We start from the raw sequence: 23,456 nt of genomic DNA, 5'->3' as shown, positions 1-23,456 counted from the left end.
ACCCCAGTACCTTAATGCTAAGGTGACAAAAACTCTTAGTATGAATTCTGACTTAATTAGAAAATTAAAAATGTTAAACCAAATTAGTATGCAACGGCACAGAGAAAGCATACTGCAATCATTCACACACCCATGCCAATGAAAAGCATAAGCCAAAGAACAAAAATAAAAATAAAAATTAAAAAATTGGACAAAACTGTGTGACACATGTAACCACCACAAACACGTAGTGCAAAGCAGGTGAGATGGAAGTAGCTAACCTGACTGGTTAGGGGAGTGGCTCACCAAGTCCCGAATGGGAGGCATGCCTACAAAAAAAAAGCAAGAAAATCACAGAAGTGTTACTTCAGCAAATGAGAGAACAGTCCCCACAGCACTCGGTGCTGTAAACCCAGTCCTTAGACCCCCTTTTTCAGGACAGGTTTCTCTCAGGGCCAGCTCAGTCTCACGGTCTGCTCTGAATCACATTCCCCACACAGGGAGCAGGGACATGGCAACAAACTCAGCCTGGGGATGTGAGAATTTGCAATTCTGCTGCTTTTATGACACATTTCAATTACAACCTACTTGTTACACATTTGGCATTTAATGAACCAATTTAATGTGTCCTTAAAAGTTTGATTTATACAAAAAAGAGGATATAGTCAGGGAAACCACAACCAGTTCATTTTGGACTGCACTGACTAAGAAGTTGAGCAGTCAGCCCTGAAACTTCAGCAAGTTCCTCTCCCCTCTCTGAACAGCACATTTGCTGCACCTCCCAGCCAGGGCTCTGCTGCCTGCCTGAGCAAACAGCAGCACCTGAGCTCAGACTGAACCTAAGCACGGGCACAGCAATCCATCACCTGCCCCCTTCACATCCTGCTCCTCCCCTGTGCCACTCTACAGAATCAAACTTCATCTTTCAAACCCACAATTCTACAGCTGGAGACCATAACTGTTACACTGAAGGCAATGTTCCCCAAATGAACGCAGCCCTCATCACCACCAACTGCAAATGCCAGCTGCTCCTTCTTCCCTGAGTCCCCCAACAGCTGAGAACCACCCCAGGTTATTGGAGGCACCTTTTGCTCCCAAGGGCTCTGGCTGGGACACAACTTTGTGAGATGCACCAGGACAAAGGCAGATGGGAGGAATCCACACTGGAGCCCTGCCAGGAGCCCAGTCCTGCTCTCCTGTTCAGCTCTGGCCACAGCCAAAGCAGTTACTGCTGGAAATACTTCAGTTTATAATGATAAATCATTTCATCGTGGAACAGCCACCTGTCTATCCCAAGGTGTTCCAGAGCAGAGGTGAGCAAACACCAGGGCAGCAATCAACCCTGCCCTTCATGTCAAGTTTGCACATGGGGCACGTCAGTGAAGACAACAATAAACTGGGAATGGAAGTGTCCTGATAAAGAGCTACTTAGGGAGATCTCTAAAAATAACCATCTTGGCACTGGCCTGGATCTGTTTCAGAAGCACTACAAGCCATGAGCTTCATTTATGTGTCTCTACTAAAACAACACATCAAATGTCCTAAAAACAGCAGGAAAAACCCAGGCCACGGGCCTATCCCTTCTTCAGCTTTACTTCTGGACAAAGCATGTTGATTTTCCAAACAGGAGACAACTGCTCACACAAAACACAAGTAAAGAAAGGGGGTATAGACCACTGTTATAATTAAAAAATTCTCCAATACCAACAACTTAAAATCTTAGTGTGCCCAGGGCAACTAAAGAGTTTAAATTCAGCAGTATCTGCCTGCATTACCTGGCTTTTACAAAGCACCTACCAAACCATTCCAACACAGCTGAACTGGGGAGAGATCCTTTCAGGAATTACACACAAACCCAAAGCCATTCCCAACTCCAGCAATTCTGACTTGAACACCTGAAGCCCCAGTTTTTCTTTTAGCCCTAAAATACAGATCAGTCCCAGTAGCCCCTGGTTTATCCATGGATGTCCTGTCTATGCAAGCAACCTACAGATCTGTCAAATGTCATGAGATTTTGCACTCCAGAGGTAACACAGAGAGTACCTGGAGCTGCTGGGGGAGGCTGAAAGAGGAAGCAGGGAGAGTGAGTGAAACTGAGACAGGCAAATGACAACTGCATTTCCTCTCAGACGCAAAGGTGGCAGAAGACATCAGCCCTGCTGGACGGGGCCTCCCCCACCTCACCAGCGCCAGACCAGAGCTTGAAACAGAAACCCAGCACAGAAAAATCGTCTGCCTTTCCATTATCGTCTTGTCTGTGTTTAGGAAAGATCATGACAGCACATCCAAACCCGCTGTTATTCCTGGTTATTGCAGGGAAGGAGACATTCCAGGCACACCCATGGCACCAAGAAGGCAGAGCCGAGTGCCCAGCCTCAGATGGCAGCTCTGAGCTCTCCTGGGACACACAGAACTTCAGGAACAGAGCTCTGGCAGGAGCTACAGCCAACACAGACACTGTCCTGAGGTGACAAAGGGATCTGGCCAAGCCCTGCCTCCCTGCAGGACCCTGCACTCGCTGGACACAGCACCCACACCAGCAGGGCACAGCTCAGAGCACACCCTGCCCCTGCCCCAGCACAGCCCTGGCACCTGCTGGCACTGCCCACAGCTGCACAAACCACAGAACACTGAGCAAACCTGGACAAATGCAGCACACAAATGGGAACCCAGCTAATTAAACACTGGGCTGGTGTTCACAGTACAATGGAGAACAGCACACAAATCCTCTGGATACAACTGGGAGACTTAATAGGTTGTATAAGCAGTAATACTTCTTAAATTAGTTTACGTGTGAATTTTTATTTAAATCACCACTCTTATTTAAAGCACCTTGCCACACACCTTGGCCAGTAGAGCATACACACTGCAGGAAAAGTTTCACCTTAATGAAAGGTAGCTTTAAACACCACTAGGGACAGGAACAACATCATACAGGCGAAGCAAAGAAAAGAAGCTACTTAAAAATTACCTGTTGCAAAGGCAAAGATTTCCATCAGTATATTACAGAAATAACACTGGAAAGTATAAAAAATAATATGGGAAACATTCCTCAAGGAGTCATGGATAAACTGCTTCCAGTGCTTTGTTTACTTTCATTTTAAATCATGCTTCTTCAGTATGCAGTACTCAGAACAGCTCAAAATTTAACTCAAACTTGAAATACTAAGGCTATTTTCAGGATTTTATTTTTTTTCTCTTTTTTTCACTAAAGGGGCTGAGACTCACATCATCACTACTACATGCACATCAAAATGTAAATACTAGTATAAAAATAAGAAAGTATTAAGCATTGACATGCATTAATACCAAATCCCTTTGAAAAGCTAGATCCCTCACAGAAAGTTACTTTTTTTCCAGACAAAAATAAACTGCACTAATGTCCTGTAAAATTAACTGAGCTGCATGTTAGTGCAGTCACTGAACAGCACATCCTACACGTGCAACAGGCAAGCTCACCTTTCTTAAAAGACTGTTTGAAGGAATGCATAACAAACCAAAATAACAAAAGATGATTGAACTTAAATAGCAGTAAAGGTATAAGTGGATCCATTCTGTAATACAACAAAGCTTCAGGAGAAAAACCTTTCTTTCTGGGATGCCTCTTCCAAAACTGGATGCAACAGAGGAGCTTTGTACCACGGCCATGCTGGGATAGTGCTGAGCACAAATCAGGGAATGTGCAGCACAGCAGAGGCCACGCTGGAACCACCACCTGCTCCTGCCATGTCTGCCACTCACTGCTGCCCAGAGCCTGAGACGGGCTGAGCTTCATGTGCAACCTGCCCAGAGAGGCAAAACCACCCTGCCACACTCACTGTCAAGCTCTGACACAGGAAAGGATCTCCTCATGCTCCAGCTTACAGCGCAAGCTCAAATACTGCTGGCTGAAATATTCCCCTGATAGCGAATTTAAGCCAGTTGATTTTAGCTAAAGGAAAAGAAGGCAGTGCCCTCACCTGGCTGTTTTTTGCTGCTGTTGGGCACTTCTCCGTTGGTCACAGGCTGGTTATTGGTGCCAGTGCTGCCTCCTGGCTGGCCGTTGAACACCTTGGGGGTGGATCCCAGGTTCGCAGCTATCCCTGGTAACTGCTGCCCCCGTTTCAGAAGCTGCTTCTGTTCCTGGTGTCGGAATCGCGGCGGTACTTCCCGAGGAGGGTACCGAGGCAAGGGCTGCTGCTGGCTGCTGGCTGGGGCCCGCTTGGCATTATTGGGAGTGCTGGTTCCTGGGGAAGTGCCGTTGGAGGTCACGGGCTGGGGCTGGCTTACACTGGTCTTGGTTTGTTCTGGCACTGCCCCCACCCCCAGGAAAAAGAAAGCGGGACAAAGTTATTCATGTGAACAGCGACTGAAAAAACTGAAGACTAAGTCAATATTATTAGAGGTGTTTATTTATGAGGTAATGGCAGCATTTCTTGTGATTCAAGCTGTAACTCATCCCCAAGGAAAAGCTCTGTTATCCCTCAATGACTTTCATGGCACAGACCTGGAAGCAGGAATATGCCTTGCTATCACTCCTAACCAAGTTATCTCAGTTACAGGATGCCACTAACCACCTTTCTACAGCCTTTGCCAACAAATCAGCACTACACAGTTTATTTCAGCATTGAACCTTTATTTAGAAAATGTTAAAGTATTAAAAAATTAAGTTTCCCATTGAAGTATTTCCTATAGAAAACTGCTCTGGCCTGGCCCAAAAAGAACAAGGGGCAAGCAGGACCGACAGGACACTCTGCTCCGGGCTCCCTGCTTTAGGGAACACAACAGGCAAAGGGACAGCTATTCCTGCCCTCAGGTGCCTGCTGCCAGCAGGAAGGGCTGCAGGACACTCTGCTCAAAGTTCCCTGCTTTAGAGAGCCCAACATGCACAGGGACAGCTAGTTATTCACGGCCTCAGGTGCCTGCTGCCAGCAGGAAGGGCTGCCAGCACAGGGAACGCTGCACGCAGGACAGCGCTGGCACTGGGAAAATGCCAAATGTGCAACTGCAGGTGCCAACGATCCCAGAGCCAGCAGCAGGGCCCCAGCAGGGCGAGGGGAAGGTCAGACACGGGCAGAGGGAGCACCAAGCCCAGGGGCAGGCTGGGCACAGCTCAGCAGGCAGAGAGGGGTCTGAGCTCCTGCTGTGGCACTGATGCTGCTGCTGCTGCTGCCACCCCTCCAGCTGCAGGGCAGCTCTGCCCCTCCTCACTGCATTGATATGTTAATGTGCTTTGCAAGTTCCTCGGATGAGATATGCATTAAGTGTCAATATTTATTGTGTGTGCAACTTCCCAAGATACCTCAATACTCGACCATGACCTCCCTCAGCACCAGGAATAATGTTACTGCAAGACTGAGAGTGTAGTTTTCGGGGGCTTTTAAAACCTTTTAAATATGTTTAAAGACCATTTTATCATTCACTTTCAGGAACTGAGTCATGGGAATACAACAAAAAAACAAAAACAAACTCGAGCTTTTGTTTAAGGAATCAATTTGAATGTTGTCAGTGCTACTTATGATACAATCTCTGTTTATTTCTACTTCACGCATTCTGAAAAACATGAAATAGAAGCCTTTAGAATAAAGAGCCACTGAAGAATCAGCATCTGAGTTGTGTTTTAATGAAATATTGCATTTTGGGAAGCAGAAAAGAGAAACTTCGGAGACCTTGTTTGACAGTGGGTGGGCAGAAGCCTCAGGGTGAGGACACCCAACTTCAGCTGCCCCTCCAGGGCCCCCAGCTCCTGTGGGGCACAGCAGGGACACAGCTCTCCCAGCTCACAGCAGAGGGACAGAATTAAGGAGAGGAAGGCCAGGACATAACTCAATTTATAGTACAGAGCACAGGGAACAGAAGGTATTGAAAGGCTATTAGATCAACTGGGAAGTTGATAAAGATCACAACCACCACTTCAGATTTCCTCAATCTAAGCTGTTCCCTATATTAAGGGAAGGCAACTGGTTCCTTGCAAAATATTTTGATGAACATAATGAGACCACAAACTGTGATTCTGACTTCTGGTTCAAAACTGAACTTCACAAGTAGGAAATAATATTAAACAAATCTATTTCATTTGGTGCTTCTAAAATTTCTTGCATGATAAATAAAGTAACTGAGAGTGACTAAGCCCTGAAGGGGGGGAGAAGTGCTATTTAAGCGAATTGCTGAGCATTTGTTGACAATTGCATGCAGAAGGACTTTGAACTTTTCTGTGTCCAGGTACTGCAAGGGGCTCTGAAATGAAGCCACGTTTGTTCACACTCCACACTCCACAAGCTGTGTAAGCAGTGCCCAAACCATAACTTCTGGTGCTCTCCCCTGTGCCCCCTGCCCCAGCTGGTGCCAAGGACGACCCTTTAGAGCCTGGAGCACATCCAGCTGAGCTGAGCTGACAGCGACACACAGAAACCCCTGTGCAGCCCCAGAGCAGGGCTGGGGCCACAGCCCCAAGCAGGACACACACACACACAAACCCCTCTAGCCTGTGGCACACACTGCTCCAGTCCTTTTCCTTCCACTGCCACCTGAAGCAGAAAACACAAACACCCTCCCCTGAGGAGATTTTAATACAACATGCAGCACCCCGTAACACTGAGCCACTTCTCCTTCCCTGCCTCTTGCACTCCTGCACCGCTGCTGCTGGGGGTACAGCGAGACCATTTCCATCTGACACCCCTGGACACCCAGACAGAGCTGCCAGCAGCACGCCCAGGGCACCCCAGCACTCTGCTTTCCTAATTAAAGCTATTTTAAGGCCAAGTGTGTTAGAACCGACCCCAAGGGACCTGCAGAACTCAAATCACTTTTGACTATCAAGGAGTGCAACAAATAAACAAGGTACTCGCTGCCCAGCCAGCCCTAAGGCAGAACACCAACAGCACTTCTCTAACAGCTCATGAATATTATATTTCGCATGGATTCTAAGCATTTGTTTCCTTAGCAAACACGGAAATTCTATCTACTATGATAGCAGCAAATTGTATAACACACTTGCCAGGTCCCAGGGCTAGGCTACAGAATATAGAGTCCACAATTATATGCTAATTTTCAACTGAAATTATCCAAAGTGCAACAGAATTCCCTTGCCTTCGCTTTCCTGAGAACCACAGAGTAAGTTTTGAGCTATAAAATTCTCCCTGTCCAACATTTTCTGCTCCACAACTTCTCAGAAGGCTAAATAACACATTAATATTCCAATATGGCTACTATGAATTCCAGCACCCCATAATCATTACCTTAATATTTTAATTTGCTCTAGACTAGTCACTCGTTAATAAAAGTTTGTTCTACACACCAACATTTTATTTTGAATTGTATTAAGGCAGAAAGATACTAATAACAAACTTACAGTTTATCACAGTTAACTGACTAGCAACAGCAAGTTTACAGAAACTAGCATTAAAAATGACAGATTTTCATAAAGAACAAACCTGCTGCAAACCCTCAGAGCAGGGGATGGTGGAGTTACAGTTTACAGAGAGATTCCAAAGAAAGACGCTTCCAACTTGTGTTGCTTTCCCACTCTGCAGATTTCATTAGAAAATGGAGGAGAAGCATGGTGTCATTTTACTGCTCCAGGAGCTGCCTGCCAACTCCTCCTGGAGCAGGGGCCCGGGGACTCGCGCTCCCCCTCCAATAAAAAATGGCAGCTGCTTGAGGAACTTTAATGCGGCTGGAGGCAGCTCCTGGCTGGCGCAGGGAGCTCAGATGCTCTGCTGCCCCGTACAAAGAGCGGCGCCAGGCTGGCAGGGCCCCGCTGCCTCCCCGCGGAGCTGCTGGAGCTGCCCCCCAAAACGCGCCCTGCGCCACATGTCCCGGCTGGCAGCGCTGCCAGCCCCAGGGCGAGCGCAGCCCGCCGCCTCTCCTGCCTCTCGGGCTCTCGCACACCTAAGATGTAGTGCTAGAATTTTCCTGCTGGAAAAATGGCCGCAGCTGTGAGCTCGGAGCCGCTCTGGAAAATATCTCGTGTTTGCCAAGGCTTTAACCCCTGCAGATCCGCACGGAGGTGAGCGCGCCCTTCCCGCGGCGCTGCGCGGCCGCAGGCCCGTCCCCTGCATTCCTGCAGTCACCCCCCGGATCCAGCAGCTAGCAGGAGAGGTTTTCCAGTCAGGAAAAGCAGAGTAAGGCAGGCGACAGCCCCGACAAACCCAGCGGGGTCTGTGCACTCGGGCCATTCCGCTGCGCCGAGAAGAACAAGCATAAGAAGTTTCCAAGGTGGGAAATATGAGTCAAAGATTTCAATTCCACACCCAGCTATATTTAGAGCACTTTCCGTTTCACTGGGCAATTCAGTTGACTCTGTTCTGCAATGAAAGTGGCACTTTCTGGGCTGCAGGGACAGCCCGTGCTGCTCCCCTGAGCCCCACGGCCAGAGCCAGCCCAGCACTGGGCACTGCCCGTCAATTCCTGCCATCCATACATCCCACTGTGTACAGGGGCATTTCAGCCCCCCTGAGCTCCCACAGTCCCCATCCACACATCCCACTGTGTACAGGAGCATTTCAGCCCCCCTGAGCTCCCACAGTCCCCATCCACACATCCACGTGTGCAGGGGCATTTCAGCCCCCCTGAGCTCCCACAGTCCCCATCCACACATCCACGTGTGCAGGGGCATTTCAGCCCCCCTGAGCTCCCACAGTCCCCATCCCTATATCCCACTGTGTGCAGGGGCATTTCAGCCCCTGAGCTCCCACAGTCCCCATCCACACATCCCACTGTGTGCAGGGGCATTTCAGCCCCTGAGCTCCCACAGTCCCCATCCACACATCCCACTGTGTGCAGGGGCATTTCAGCCCCCCTGAGCTCCCACAGTCCCCATCCCTATATCCCACTGTGTGCAGGGGCATTTCAGCCCCTGAGCTCCCACAGTCCCCATCCACACATCCCACTGTGTGCAGGGGCATTTCAGCCCCTGAGCTCCCACAGTCCCCATCCACACATCCACGTGTGCAGGGGCATTTCAGCCCCCCTGAGCTCCCACCCTGCAGCACACACAGAGCCCAGCTGGAAGCTGCTCCTGGAACAGCCTTTCCCTCAGTGCAGGGCTCAGCACTGGGCTGCCTGCAGGGTCTGGGCTGGGAAATTTGGGATAATGGACTGACTTGTGTGTCTAACAGCTCTGACTTCAAACACAGCACAAGGACATATTCTGCCATCCTAGGAGGAACACTACAACTGACAATTCTACAGTATTTTCAACAAACAGGAACTCGAATTATATTTATTTTTTCCTAGAAAACCTGGTTCAAAAGAACTGGGAAGGCACATGCTGTGCAGCTGCTGCACAAACAGATAAACTTTCCACTTAGCAACTAACAGACTGGCCTCTAGCTGTCCCAAGCTCTGTTCCCTCCTTTAATGACACCAGCTGGACCAAACCAGGCACGTGAGAACCCCTGAAATCTGCAGGAATGCCACACGTGCATTTCTGACTGCAATACCATGGTACTAAATTGCTGCTGGTACCAGAAACGTTGTTGTTAGCATCTTTCTCATTACTTTAATTCCCAATCCTGAACAGGAAAACCCCAGCTCCAAAAACTCCCTTGGAAGGTTCTTGTCATTTTACAGGAAGGCTGGGAGCTGCTTCAGCTGGTACAACAGCAATTTCTTCCTTAGATAAAACAACAGTTTGGAGCTGTCCAAACTACACTTAAACCAAGAAATACCCTCCCTTCCACCCCCAACACTTAACCAGCTTCTTTTCTGAAAGAGGCACATAATTCTGAATTATTTAGAGATCCTATACTCTTGTATTTTATCTTCAGCTCATGCACAGAATAAATTATTTAAGACATTAACGTGATGGAAACTTGGAAACTAATAAAACATTAATTTGCATCCTGAACACAAGGAGGCAAAACTGGTGAAACAAGGCAAGAGCCATGTGCAGCACAAGCTTCGGATTTTGTTCCTACAGAAACTGTAGCAAAAAGTTGTGTATCTGCATCTCATGATATCTTTTCTTCCACAGCACTGCCAGTTTATGTTTCTCTGACAACTCTAAATTCCTGCTGAACTTTATAAAATACCCTTTAAATAATTCCAACATCATTAAGTTGGAACTTAACACTTCCATCAGTGAATCTTTCTCTCAAGGCAGAAAAAAAAAAAAAAATAAAAAATGTTTAATTACTCTGTCCTTCAGAAGAAAGACATTTCCATTCCACATGAAGATTCCCACTGGGGAGCCTCCCAAGCAGAATTCCTGCCCTCCTGGTCCAGGCTATTTTTAGCCCTTTGCTTGTGATGCCAGTGCAGCCCAAGCACAGGGTCAAATGGGCACACCAAGTGTTTGTTATTATACAGCAAAGTATCCTATCCCTCTCCTTCTTCACTGTCTGCTCAGACATGTTCTATCACTTCAGAACAAACCCAGACATCTTCATAATTCTGTAAATCTGGTCTGTGATCCCAGAAGCCTTATGGCAGGAGTTACAGAACAAAACCAACCCTTAGCCTGTATTCAAACACAATTCCATGCACTGCTTGGAAAAAGGCATGCTAAAAAACAAATGAAGAGTATTTATTAGTTATAACAGTCTTCCAGCAATTTTATCTTTTGTTTTATTTTAAATTGCTGCCCCGTGCCCAAAGACAAACCTGGAACTCCCAGTGGATTTCAGTGGGAGCCCTGGTCAGCCAGATGCAGCTCAGAGGATGGAGGGGCACACAGAGAGCAGCTTCCATCGCTGCCTGCAGCTCCAGGAATGCTAAAGAGCCTCCTGCAGCCCCCTCTGCCTCCAGCAATGCCTTTCCAAACCAAGCCCTCAGCAGGCAGGACAATGTCCCAGTCCAGCAGCACAGCTGCCCTCAGGAGCTCCCTCCTCTCATCCTCCCACAGCACAAACCCCCTGCTCCTCCTCAGTCCAGGTGCTTTTCCCATTGGAACACAGCCACCAGAGCACCCACTGCACTCAGAAATGCCAGGCCAGCCCTGGGAATGGTGCTGCACACCTGGGAATGGTGCTTGGGAATGGTGCTGCACAGCTGGGAATGGTGCTGCACGGCTGGGAATGGTGCTGCACGGCTGGGAATGGTGCTGCAGCCCTGGGAATGGTGCTGCACAGCTGGGAATGGTGCTGCACGGCTGGGAATGGTGCTGCACGGCTGGGAATGGTGCTGCAGCCCTGGGAATGGTGCTGCACACCTGGGAATGGTGCTGCAGCCCTGGGAATGGTGCTGCACGGCTGGGAATGGTGCTGCACGGCTGGGAATGGTGCTGCACGGCTGGGAATGGTGCTGCAGCCCTGGGAATGGTGCTGCAGCCCTGGGAATGGTGCTGCAGCCCTGGGAATGGTGCTTGGGAATGGTGCTGCACAGCTGGGAATGGTGCTTGGGAATGGTGCTGCACAGCTGGGAATGGTGCTGCACGGCTGGGAATGGTGCTGCAGCCCTGGGAATGGTGCTGCACACCTGGGAATGGTGCTGCAGCCCTGGGAATGGTGCTTGGGAATGGTGCTGCACAGCTGGGAATGGTGCTTGGGAATGGTGCTGCACGGCTGGGAATGGTGCTGCACGGCTGGGAATGGTGCTGCAGCCCTGGGAATGGTGCTGCACGGCTGGGAATGGTGCTGCAGCCCTGGGAATGGTGCTGCACGGCTGGGAATGGTGCTGCACGGCTGGGAATGGTGCTGCACGGCTGGGAATGGTGCTGCACACCTGGGAATGGTGCTGCAGCCCTGGGAATGGTGCTGCACGGCTGGGAATGTTGCTGCAGCCCTGGGAATGGTGCTGCAGCCCTGGGAATGGTGCTGCACACCTGGGAATGGTGCTGCACGGCTGGGAATGGTGCTGCACACCTGGGAATGGTGCTGCAGCCCTGGGAATGGTGCTGCACGGCTGGGAATGGTGCTGCACGGCTGGGAATGGTGCTGCAGCCCTGGGAATGGTGCTGCACGGCTGGGAATGGTGCTGCAGAGCCCCAGGGCAGTGCCCTGAGCACAGCCTGCCTCTCCCCTCCCAGCACAGCCCAGCTGGGACGTTCCTCATCACCACCCTGGGAAGGGGCACTTGTGTCCCTCCTGCTCCCAGCACAGCGTGCCCCTGCCAGCCCCCTGCCTCCCAGCCCCATCCCTTCCAGCACTTTCTGATTTTCCCAGCAGGAATTCCATCTCTGCTCAGCAGGACTGGAGCATCTGCCGCTGCCCCAGTAAGTGTTAAATTAAACCAGCATTCCCAGAAAACTTCAAGCACTCCACACAGCCACCTCAGCAGTTACTGTGCACTTCCCACCAAACAGGTGAGGAGCTACAACCCAAGAGAAAGTGAAAAGAAGCTTTTTTCCCCTTTGTAGGAGCTGGTTGGGATGCAGAGCCCTACAAACCCCACAAACACCCAGAAAACCACAGTGCTCCCACCTGCCATGAATATTGAAATTACAGGTCATGGGTACTGGCACCCTGATCATTCTGCAGGGTGAGCCCTCCATATGCAGGAGTAAAACTGGACACATTAATTACTGGACACATTAATTACTTCTCCATCAAGTGTTCCCAGTCCCAGCTGCACTTAAAATATCTGTAAATTAAGTTTCCAACAGATCCATCCTACACACAGTTATTCTGAAGTGTCGGTGCACTTTTCAAACAAAGCAAAAAGGGGAAGGAAAAAGCAAGCAGGGAAGGAACTTCAGGTGTTATGTCTATGCCTGGTGCTCTGTCAGTAAATAAGAATGGAAAACAGGAAGATCAGCAACTCCAATCCCTGGATAAACCCTGTGCTGATACTCTTCTAGACTTTTGTGGTCACTTTGAAAAAGTGCAGCTGAAATCTCAAGGGTCCCATCTGTCACTTTTGGGAGGAGATTTCAGGTGAAACATTTGATTCAACGCATTTTAAACCCCAGAAATAATACACAGAGTAGAACTAACTGTAAAGTAACTTACCTTTGATTTTTTGTTCAATGGCCTAGAACAAGAAAAAAGAAGTGTCAGTGATTTTTGCAGATAAGAGAGAAACCACATATACACATACCACTTCATAAAGCAACATTAGCATTTGACTTTCCTCTTTTTAAATGGTTTCAAGTTATTTAATTATCTACTTCAGAAGCCTCTCTCTAACCAACCCAGGCCTATTATTCCTTATGTTTAAAAAGCTGTTTAAATGTTATAGAAGACAAAATTAATTTGAAAGATAACTACATGAAACAGACCAAATTAAACTTGCAAATTAAGATGTTTTAAGTGAGTTAAAAACTGTGCCTGGAAGCAAAGAGCTGCTGCCACTTTTATTGCAGAACAGGGCAGGGAAGGGGGAGTGACCTGGAAATGGAAAAGAATAAGAGAGCAAATGCCAAAGCTTCAAGGCTTTCATTTGCAAGATTCATTGGTTACACCTGTACTGTGGCCAGGATGAGAGATCTATTTGAATAAAAGTTTATCACAGGATAAAATGCCTTGCCATGATGAGGATCTTGTCAGGAAACAGGGATTCTGAAGTATTTACAAGCATTTCTCTGACGTTTCCACTCCTAAACATCTTTGCTGTCAATATTTTCTTTTTTATTAAATTGTTATTCCCTACTACAAATTCTCTCATGGCATGTTTCCATACTGAAGAATAAGAAGATATATGAAAATAAGGAAGCAGCTGAAAGCCACTGCTTTAAAATGGCATTTTTATTCTACTAGTAAATACATTAACACTGAGGTGCTACAAACCTGAGACTGCCTCAGCTGACCATCAGGAAATAGAAGGGTCACCCCAGATGAAAATTTAGTTTTGTAAGAAACTACACAGAGCCAATTACAATGTTCAACATGTCAGTTACCTCTAAATAACTGACATCACAGCTAAATTTAAAACATTAAATTAATAAGAGAACACTTGTTTTTACTAGTGATGAAACAAGTCACCTCCAAGCACAGGGGTTTCTCCTCAGTGCTCCACATACCTTTTTTTGAGCAGCTTCCTTTTTCTTCTTGTCTTCTTTTCTCTTTTTCCTTTCTTCCATCAACTGTTCTTCCTCTTCTTGCACTAAATCCCTGAACCACACAGTTTGCAATTAACTCTCCCAAAATACAATCTGTACACACTTAGATTCATTTTAGAACAATTATTTCACAGCGACATGAAAGAACTGGGGAATTTTGCCTCTAATTGGATCCTATTTCTGCAGGGACTGTCACTGTCAGGGCAAGCCACCAGCGACAGGACTTGCAGTGCAGATGTGGTGTCACGCTGCATGTAAGGAGCTCTTTCTCCCAAAGCTTACAGTGAAGCTTGGACTTGCATTTGGTTCAAAAGCCAGCAAGTTCAGATGTTGTTTAGTGTCCCCTGAACTGGAGTGACTGAGCTATGGCACATGGCAGCCTGGAGTGCTCCTGCAGGCAGCCAAAGCCACAAACCCCTGTGCTTCTGCCCCATCCCAAAGCCCCTCTGCAGGAACCGCCCCGGGCAGGCAGGGCACAGCTGGCACAGCTGGCACAGCAGGGGCACAGCAGGGCCATTTCAGAGCTCCCTCTCCGAGAAACAAAACCGTAACTGGGCAAAAGTGAAACCAAAACTCGGAACGGTAATTAACAACACTCGTTCATTACCACAGCATTTCTGCCCAAACCTGAGCAGGAACAGCTCTGCCCAGCTCATGCTGCTCAAAAACAGATTTCCAAAGGTTTTTGGAGAAAAAGAACTAACAGTGTCACTATGGGACAGTGACTGCACGGTGTGTGTCTGCCTGGAAACACTGAGCTGGCTCTGCTTTAACCCCAAAGCTCCCATAAACCTCCAGTTTTAAGTAAGATAGTTTGATAGTCTGTCAGAAGCAATGCAAATTGAATGTATTAAACCACAAGATAGTCTACAGGTACTAAAACTTTCATTACTTTTCCAGATATATAAACAACCAGTTAATTCTACTTCTAACTCAGCTCGAGCCCCTTTCAGAGCGAGTGCAGGCATCAGCTTCCACTGACCAGATTCTGGCTTTTGAGATTTTCTAATAACAGAAAGCAAGCAGCAGCTACTTCTTTTAAGAAAGAAGGGCTTCTGATGTGCTAAGGTATGCAAAATAATTAGCCAGGAGCGTTATTTCTGAGAGCCCCTGCACTGCCAGAGGAATCACAACCATTAAACACAGTGTGGCTGTTTTGCATTTTATCACAGCTCCATCAGCTGGCTGCGAGATCCACCGAGGAGGATTCACTGCAAAAGCAATCTTGCATTTACAATTAGGTCTCCAAAATGATTTCATGGACAACTAAGGGGTCAGACACCTAAGTGCAGAAACAATTCCAGTTCCATTTAGAGCAATCCCTGCTCCCTGTGCAAATGTGAGGCAATTATTAACCTGCAGCGACATCCGTGCATTACAAAGGTGACACCTCAATCAGCTCTGTCCCACCCTGAGCATTTGGAACCACGGGGATGCTGGTGATGCTGACCCTCGGTTTGGGTAATTTGGGACAGTCCAAACTGTAACAGGCAATTTGAACTGGAGGGCAGCACCAGGCGTGGAGCCAGTACAGAATAAAGCTCTCAGAGATCCCAGCCCCTTCCCCTCAGAGCAGAACACTGGTTTGCTCCTTGGAACCCAGTGCTGGGCTGGGCCCGCTGAGCTACAGCAGCTGTGACACCGTGAGCAGCCACCAGCACTTGTTTTGTGTAACAAATTTCAGTCTGTCACATGCCAAAACTGCATTAACTGAAAAATCATTCTGCTTTTAGAAGAAAGCTGTAGCACATTCAACAGCAAGCAGAATGCAAAGTAGTATTTTCACAGGAAAAGAAAAAAACACCTCATCAATCCTGCTACAGTTAAATCAACACAATTACATTTCACTTTGGGAATACAGATGCTAACAACTAACATACCAATATCTCTGGAATATTCCACCAGAGCATCACTGGGTTTTTGTCACACAGGAACAACAGAACTCCTAAATTCTGACACTGTGTCAATTCAATTTTTATCTTTTCAAGACAAACAGATTTTAGATTACAAAGCAAACTTAGGAGACATAACTCCCCCCTACGATTAGGATCAGAACTCTAGGTATTCCCTAGATAAAAACCATCCACCTATAGTTCATTATGAGTTTTTAAGGGTATTAATTACCACTATAACATCAAATCTCAGAGCAAAACTAACCCAATTGGCACAACTAAGCAGCAATAGCAAAGCCCTTCCTGTCCCTGCCTTTCCCTGAAAACTGAACACTTCAAGTAAGACAGGCCTATTCACCATCATCATAAACAAACTTAAACCTGAGACAAAAATTCACATTTGCCTCCTCAGTCACCAGAGTCTCACGCAGGACACCTGAATTTCCATTTCTGACAGCTGGAAGCATGAGTCTCCTTTATTCTGCCCAGCACAGAAATGCAGGGCCCTCTCACCAGCCAGCAGGTGATGGGATTGCTGCCTCTGGCTCCAGCCTCTGCTGGAACACATCACAAGCTCCATTTCTGACACTGTTCCTTGAGGAGCAGAAGTGGAACGTGGCATTTCCCATTTATGCCCTGGGCTCACAGCCCCCTGGTTCTGCAGACAGAGCAGCAGCAGCTCCACAGGAACCACCAGAGCAACCTGGGCTTGTGGAAACCACACAGAGCCAGAAAATGAACAGGTTCATTGCTGGGCTGGCAGCTTTAATCTATGGACCTTGTGTGGCCAACACAAACAGGTTCCTTTGCTGGGCTTTCCCCACACCTGGCATCTGTTAATCCATGGACTTTGTGTGGCCAAAATGAACAGGTTCACTGCTGGGCTTTCCCCACACCTGTTAATCCATGGACCCTGTGTGACCAAAATGAACAGGTTCACTGCTGGGCTTTCCTCTACACCTGTTAATTCATGGACCTTGTGTGGCCCAAATGAACATGTTCACTGCTGGGCTTTCCCCACACCTGTAAATCCATGGACCTTGAGTGACCAACATGAACAGGTTCACTGCTGGGCTTTCCCCACACCTGTAAATCCATGGACCTTGTGTGACCAACATGAACAGGTTCACTGCTGGGCTTTCCCCACACATGTTAACCCATGGACCTTGTGTGACCAACATGAACAGGTTCACTGCTGGGCTTTCCCCACACCTGGCAGCTCTAATCCATCCACCTTGAGTGGCCAAAGTGTTTGCAGCAGCACGCTGCCCATCAGCTGGCCCAGGAAGAGCAGGGACAGAGCATTCCATGGATAAGGGGAATTTACAAACAGCTCTGTGATTCCCCATCACACACCCAGCCTCCACCAGAGCACAGGCTATGTCCTCCTCCTCCTGGGTAACGGGATTAGCTCGCTCAAGGTTAAATGGCCTTAGCAGAAATGCAAACCATATTTTTCAATTTAGATCAAGTGAAAATAAAACACCCCGGCAATAGGAAATCCACGTCGGAGACAGAACAAAGGCCTCCGGTTTCAACAGCTTAACTTGAAAGGTGCTTTATTTTCAAGTGAGGCAAAATGAAAATGGATCTTGATCTCAGGAGAGACTGCACATTTAATGGCTCTGAAGGTGGGCAAGGAGAAGCTGCTGTCATCTGCATAAATTTAAGCAGACCGAGGGTCAGATAAATATTTACCATTATTTATTTAACAGAAAATTTTTGTTCCAATTGTGTACCCCAGCACAATTCTTCTTTGTATACAGCGGAAAAAAATCCAACAAACTACAAAAATACTTCCCTCAATTAAGCTATTAAAAAGCCCAGAAGAAACAAAACCAACTTTTTAGTCTTCTAAGACAGGTTATCAAGACAGCACAAGGCATTTTATTTTTGTATTGCCTGATTTGTTATTTGGCTTCTGAAGTGGAAAAAACTGTCATGTTCTAACTGCAAACATTTCAGGAAATATTTGTATCAAAACGTGCTTCACTTATTACTTTACTTCTTGAAAAAAAAGTACTATTAATGTTTAATTTCTAAAGCTCCAGCTTAGCATTGTAAAAATACCTGGGCTGAAACAGACATGGTTAACCTTTATTCTTGTGTTGCAGAAGAGCAAAATCGAGTTCACCCATATTTCCCCTGGCAGACAGGCTGAGGATGAAGTAATTAATGTTTGTGCAGCTTTGTTATCTTTGCTGTTACAATTTATCAAAGTGCAACATGTTTTGCCACAATAAAATCAAAATTCTATCCCCACACTGAGGAAATGATGGTTGCAACAACTGTGAGCTCCCATCCATCACTGGAGGGATGAACAGAGGTATGGAGCAAATACACAAGTAAGAATTAGAAGTGATTATACACAGCAGCTTCTGAAAGCAGTGTAAAATTTCCAGTGATGGACATATTAAATTTTTTTCAAATAAATAAATAAATAAATAAATCCTTTCTACCATTTTCTCTTCTTCTGGTTATAAATTAACTTGCAGTGCTACAGGTGGAACACTGCCAGGTAGCTACAGGTAAGTATCAGGCATTGAAAGATCTTTAACAGTTCTGCAAAGACAGCACCACGTGCTCAGCCTACAGCTGATCTTCTGCACAGACTTTCAAATGTTCCTGAGACTGATAAATCTTCTGTATTCTGACCTGCAAGCTCCCTCATCTCTCAATTTTTTGAAAGGACACAATTACATAAAGTTGCCAACGAACGTGATTTCTCAGGTTCTGTAAAAACCAACAGCTAGCTTTCCTACTCACCAGCATTCTACAAAAATCAATTATAAAATGTGTATTTTGATTAAAATGGGATCCTACCATCCTTTATCAATGCCATCCACAGAACAGCACACTACACCAAAGGAGCACTTGGAGTTTATGAAACAGACACGAGTACTTTGAAGTTAACAAAATAATCCCAACAAACCCTGCCAGAGCCTCAGATGGAAAAGCTCTGGCACCTGAACCCACCCAGCGTGTTCCTGGGAGCACTGAGAGCCTCAGGCAGTGAGAACAAAACAAACCCACTCATTTCCAGACGTGTGTGTGTGTGTGTTCTTTCCAGCTATTAACAGAGAGGAGAGGTGCTGCCAAGCTAAAAACTGGGAAAAAATACTTCAATGAATAATTAATTAGAAAATGGGTATCAGCTACTTTCTTTTTTGCTTTTAAATACCTCAGGTCTTTAAATTTCCACCCTAAAGGTGAAGCGACAGAATCCTCCCTACCACGTCTGCCATGCCAATCACCTGGAATCCTCTCAGCTTTCCCATTTCCATAACACAGAAACTGGCTCATCAGAATGATACAGGGACTACAAATGGACCAGAATTCTGGAATATTGGGGTTGGCTTTGCCCTTGAGTTTCACCCAAGATGTTTGCTGCTACACAAGCAGACAAAACACAGATCTCCTTCCCAAGAAGTTTATCATCCAGCCACACAGGACTCCAGCAGCAGCCATAAACAATCCCTATCTTCCTGTAACAAATGAGGAACCAGGAAGGCAGATTAAACTGCTCCTCCACAGTCAGCTGCTCGAGCCCAGCAGCAACCTGCCCCTCTCAGGCTGCTGCAGTGCTGCTGCTGCACAGGGGCTGCTGCACCCCTGGAACACCAAAGGGACCCCACCTGGCAGCCCTGCACAGCCTCAAGGGTGTCTGTGGAACAGAAAGGGATATGTCATTTACCCAAGTGTCTGTAAAGGTCCTGGAAGCATGAACAGAATGTTTATGAGGAAAAAGACCCATCCCCAGAAACCCAACAGAAAATCAAATGCTTACACATCAACAGAAACAACTACATTTCTCCCTGGTTTATATGTCTCTATCACTGGGCCAGCTCTATGTTTTCCCTGCAGCAGATAAGAAAAATATCACAGAAATATGGCAGTTATTATTACATGAAAGCATAAAAATCAGTTGTACAGTGATAACTTTACAGAGCACATGGATGGAAGCTAGGGGTGAGAAGCTTGCTCTCCCAACACATGGCCAGTCTGCAACCAAGGTGGGCAGAATCACAGGTGAATGGAAGCAATGGAGACTCTTCCCTATGGTTTGCATGCTTGTGAAGCAACAGCCAAAGCCCTGGGTTTGGGAACATGATTGTCAATGTATTTCAGATATTTACCTTCTCTCAGTTCCACATAAATGAGGCAGGAAAGCCCTGTTTACCAAACAGAATTGAAAAGTTATTCCTTAAATCAGAAGACCTAAATGGTGATTTGTAGCAGTCCTGATTTTAACCAAATTTAACTCTTAGATTTCCCTAGGTAAGAGCAGACACTCTTGCTGTGGCTGACCAGGTGACACTTAATTGGTAACACGATGCCACAACAGAGCGTGGATGGATTTATTTAATCACTGTTGCCAGTCATGCACTAAGCTGATTTTTGAGACCAGGAATATTTGCACAGCACCAGGCATGTATGAATTTTAGAGAGAACATAGACCAAATGAGGATTCCTTTCCAAAAGGCCAGACAAGCCAAATGCTAATCCTGAGTGTGAAACAGGAATCACTCCAATGGGATAAGCAAGCTGCACTGAAAGCTGTAATACTTTTCCTATCACAAACCCACAGTCTAGGCCAATATTCCCAGCAAGATTAAAAAGTGTATTTGCTACCCATTAATTTATAAGCATGAACTCCAGAAGTGACTTCAGAACACAAAACAAAGCCAACATCCTGTGGAGTTCACAGTCTACATCCACACTGTGAAATCTGAGATTAACATAAACTCTAGCACAGGTCTGTGTACCTTGCCAGGAAAGGATATTTGCTCTTTTACAGTTCCACTAGGTCACTGCAAATTTAATAAGCCAGTAAATAATGACATTGGAGGAAGAACGAGGGCTATCTGCTGAGCTCTACCCCAGTAAAACAATTAATCAGGTCTACCCAGCGCAGGCATGCCATGGTTTATCAGCTGTGTGCTCACACAACGAGAGCTCCCTGGCTAAACATAAACCAGCCGGGGCATTAATGTGAACTTCAAACCAGTTCAGAACCTTTTAAATTAATAAAACATACTCTTCTGTGTCAGAGAGACACAGGACCCATTCCATAGCAGAATTTACTCTCCAAGCACCGAATTTTGGAAGCGCTGTAGTTTCCTTTCACTTCCCCTCACACTCAGCACCGTCTGCCAGCATGACAAGGTCTCTGCTAAGGTCATAAAAACGTGAAGATCTCCTGACTTACTATGACTGGCACCAAGTAGTGCTCCGAACTCAGCACTCTGTCACTCTAAATAACAGTTCTGAAATCACTTCTGGCATGGCGACTGCAGCGAGTCCCTGAACACTGATGGGTTATAACACAGCAACGTGCCAAAGGCACCTCAGAGGCTCCCAGGCACCCCAAATATTCCCTGCATTTCAACAACAACGTGGGGAAAATCATTCACTGATTACACATCATTAAGTGTATTAGCAAAATAAAAAAAACCAAAAGGAAGACACGCACTGAGAGCAGGGGGGAGCAAAGCAGTTTTCAGGTTCCACAGCCCAATCACAGCTCACCCTGGAAGCTGGAGACTGCTCGGGCTCAGGAGAGAAGGAAAAAAGCAGGGCACCAAACCTGAGACTCTATCTGCTATACTCAGGGTTCAGGCACATCTCAAAGGGCCCCAGTGGAAATCCCTTTAACGGATCACTAGCAAAAGGCCTTTAAAGGTCTAACTGAAAAAGAACCCAAAAAGGAAGCAGGACAGAAGTTGAAAACAAAGAATGTAACCCATAGAGCGGATACTTGCGAGAAAGTCACCTGACCAAAACCAAACGGTGCAGAAGAAACAACTGCTTAAACACAAAGAGATACACCTTAGGGCACAGAATTCTTCCTTCAACCTGACCCTGAACTCCCGAGTCAAGGAGTTAACTCCCCAGCCCATTCTGCTAATCTCTCATTCTAAAAACTACACGTAAACAGGACATTCACCAGCTAACTCTTCATGGCAAAAGAGGCACAGCCAGTGGTTATATGGCAACATAGAGTTTAATCCAGCTCTTGCCACAACTGTCTTGCCTCCAAACAATATTTGGCTGAAGTGTATAAAAGAACCCAAAACTCTTCATTCATTTTCCAGTTATTCTTAGGTACTACAACTTAGTGCAGAAAAGTTATTTTTCTCTTCAAAAACCTCCCCTATTAAATAAACTGTATTAAACATCTGAAGTAGTTAAACAAAAAAAAAAAAAACCAGCTAAAAAGGTGTTTAGTCTACAGAATTAACTAAGCTTGCAATAGACAGCGTTTTCAAACGCTGTCTATTTCCCCATGCAATAGACAGTGTTTTCAAATTCAGATTTTTTTTTATCCTTACAATTAACAAGAGATTAAAGCTCCCGATAAAGCCCACAACTACTCCTAGCCCTAGGCCACCTTTCCATCTAAATAGCGGGAGGGAATTTAAATGAGTCTCTTACCTGCTTAGTTTTCTTTCGACTTCTTTGGTAGCTTTAGCTTCCAATTCTCTGCAACAGAAAGTGGTATTGGTTTCCATGTCAACAGCAATGCAGCAGGAAAATAAAGCCGGTGCGGGTCAGGATGCACAGGGAGCTCAGGTGGGTTGGTCAGGACGGATGGGGAGAGCAGGGACCGGCGGGGACGGGCGGCGGTGTCCCCGGGGCGGGCGAGGGGAGCGGGCGGGCCCTGCCCGTGCCAGCCCTGCCCGTGCCAGCCCTGCCCGTGCCAGCCCGGTGTGTCCGGGCACCATCCCTGTGCCCGCAGCGGCCACCGGAGCCCATCCGCATCCCGGCGCCCCGCACCCATCCCCGCGCCCTCCCCGCGCTCCGCCGTCTCAAGGACTTTAAGGAAAACGATTCTGCTGCATCACTTCAGCCGCCAGCGCGCTCCGAGCGCGCTCCGAGCGCGGCACCGGTTCGCTCCGTGCGGCACCGGGATGCTCCGTGCCGCTCCGGTTCGCTCCGCGCCGCACCGGCGGCCACGGGCGCTGCCGGCCCCGCAGAGCCAACTCGGAGCCGGGGCGGGCACGGCTCGGCCCGGGCGGGGGGACCGGCACACCCCGCTCCGGGCGGGCGCCGCGGCCCCTCCGGGCGGCCCCTCGGCCGGCGGCGCTGCCGCGGGAGCCCGATCCCCATCGCGCCCGCCGCGGCTCCGCGGGGCTGCCCCGCCGCCCGGCCCTTCCCCGCCCGGCCCGGCGCCGCCCGGCCCGGTACCTCATGTATGTAAAGTGCTCGGAGTCCGTCCCGGAGGCTGCGGCGCGGGCCCGGCGCGGCCGGCGGCTCTAGGCGGGCTGAGCCCGGCGCTGCGGAGCGGGAGGGCCCGGCAGCTGCAGCCGCAGCTCCGCCGCCATTTCCTGCCGCCGCCGCCCGCCCGCCCCGCGCGCAGGAAGCGAACCCGCCCCGGCCGCGCTTCCGGGGCGCCCGCTCGGGGGGAGCGGGGCCGGGAGAGGGGGAACGGGAACGGGGGAACGGGGCCGGCACGGGGGGAGCGGGGCTGGGAGCGGGGGAACGGGAACGGGGGAACGGGGCCGGCACGGGGGGAGCGGGGCTGGGAGCGGGGGAACGGGGGAAGCGGGACCAGGAGCGGGATCCCGGCGCGGGGGGAGCGGGAACGGGGCATGGAGCGGGACCCCGAGCCCGTCCCGGGCCGCTCATCGGGGCTGGGAGCCCGGGAGCCTCGGGCCGGGTCCCGT

General features: G+C 48.1%; 1 protein-coding gene across 1 annotated transcript in view; it reads right to left on the bottom strand.

The window, feature by feature from the left end:
* The window catches only part of TNRC6A (trinucleotide repeat containing adaptor 6A), a 43,136-nt gene extending 20,019 nt beyond the window's left edge, over nt 1-23,117 (bottom strand). The window contains exons 1-7 of the mRNA XM_058815811.1: nt 22,978-23,117; nt 22,225-22,272; nt 19,926-19,961; nt 13,859-13,949; nt 12,849-12,870; nt 3,939-4,271; nt 261-308 (exon numbers count right to left, since the gene is read on the bottom strand). Coding sequence (XP_058671794.1) covers nt 261-308; nt 3,939-4,271; nt 12,849-12,870; nt 13,859-13,949; nt 19,926-19,961; nt 22,225-22,272; nt 22,978-22,982 — 583 coding nt within the window. The 5' untranslated portion in view covers nt 22,983-23,117. The remainder of the gene's footprint in view (nt 1-260; nt 309-3,938; nt 4,272-12,848; nt 12,871-13,858; nt 13,950-19,925; nt 19,962-22,224; nt 22,273-22,977) is intronic.
* Between the last annotated feature and the right edge of the window lie 339 nt (nt 23,118-23,456).

The sequence above is a fragment of the Ammospiza caudacuta genome, chromosome 17 (assembly GCF_027887145.1).
Source record: "Ammospiza caudacuta isolate bAmmCau1 chromosome 17, bAmmCau1.pri, whole genome shotgun sequence".
NCBI lineage: Eukaryota > Metazoa > Chordata > Aves > Passeriformes > Passerellidae > Ammospiza > Ammospiza caudacuta.
The sequence above is the reverse complement of the archived record's forward strand: the minus strand, read 5'-3'. Positions and strand labels throughout refer to the sequence as shown.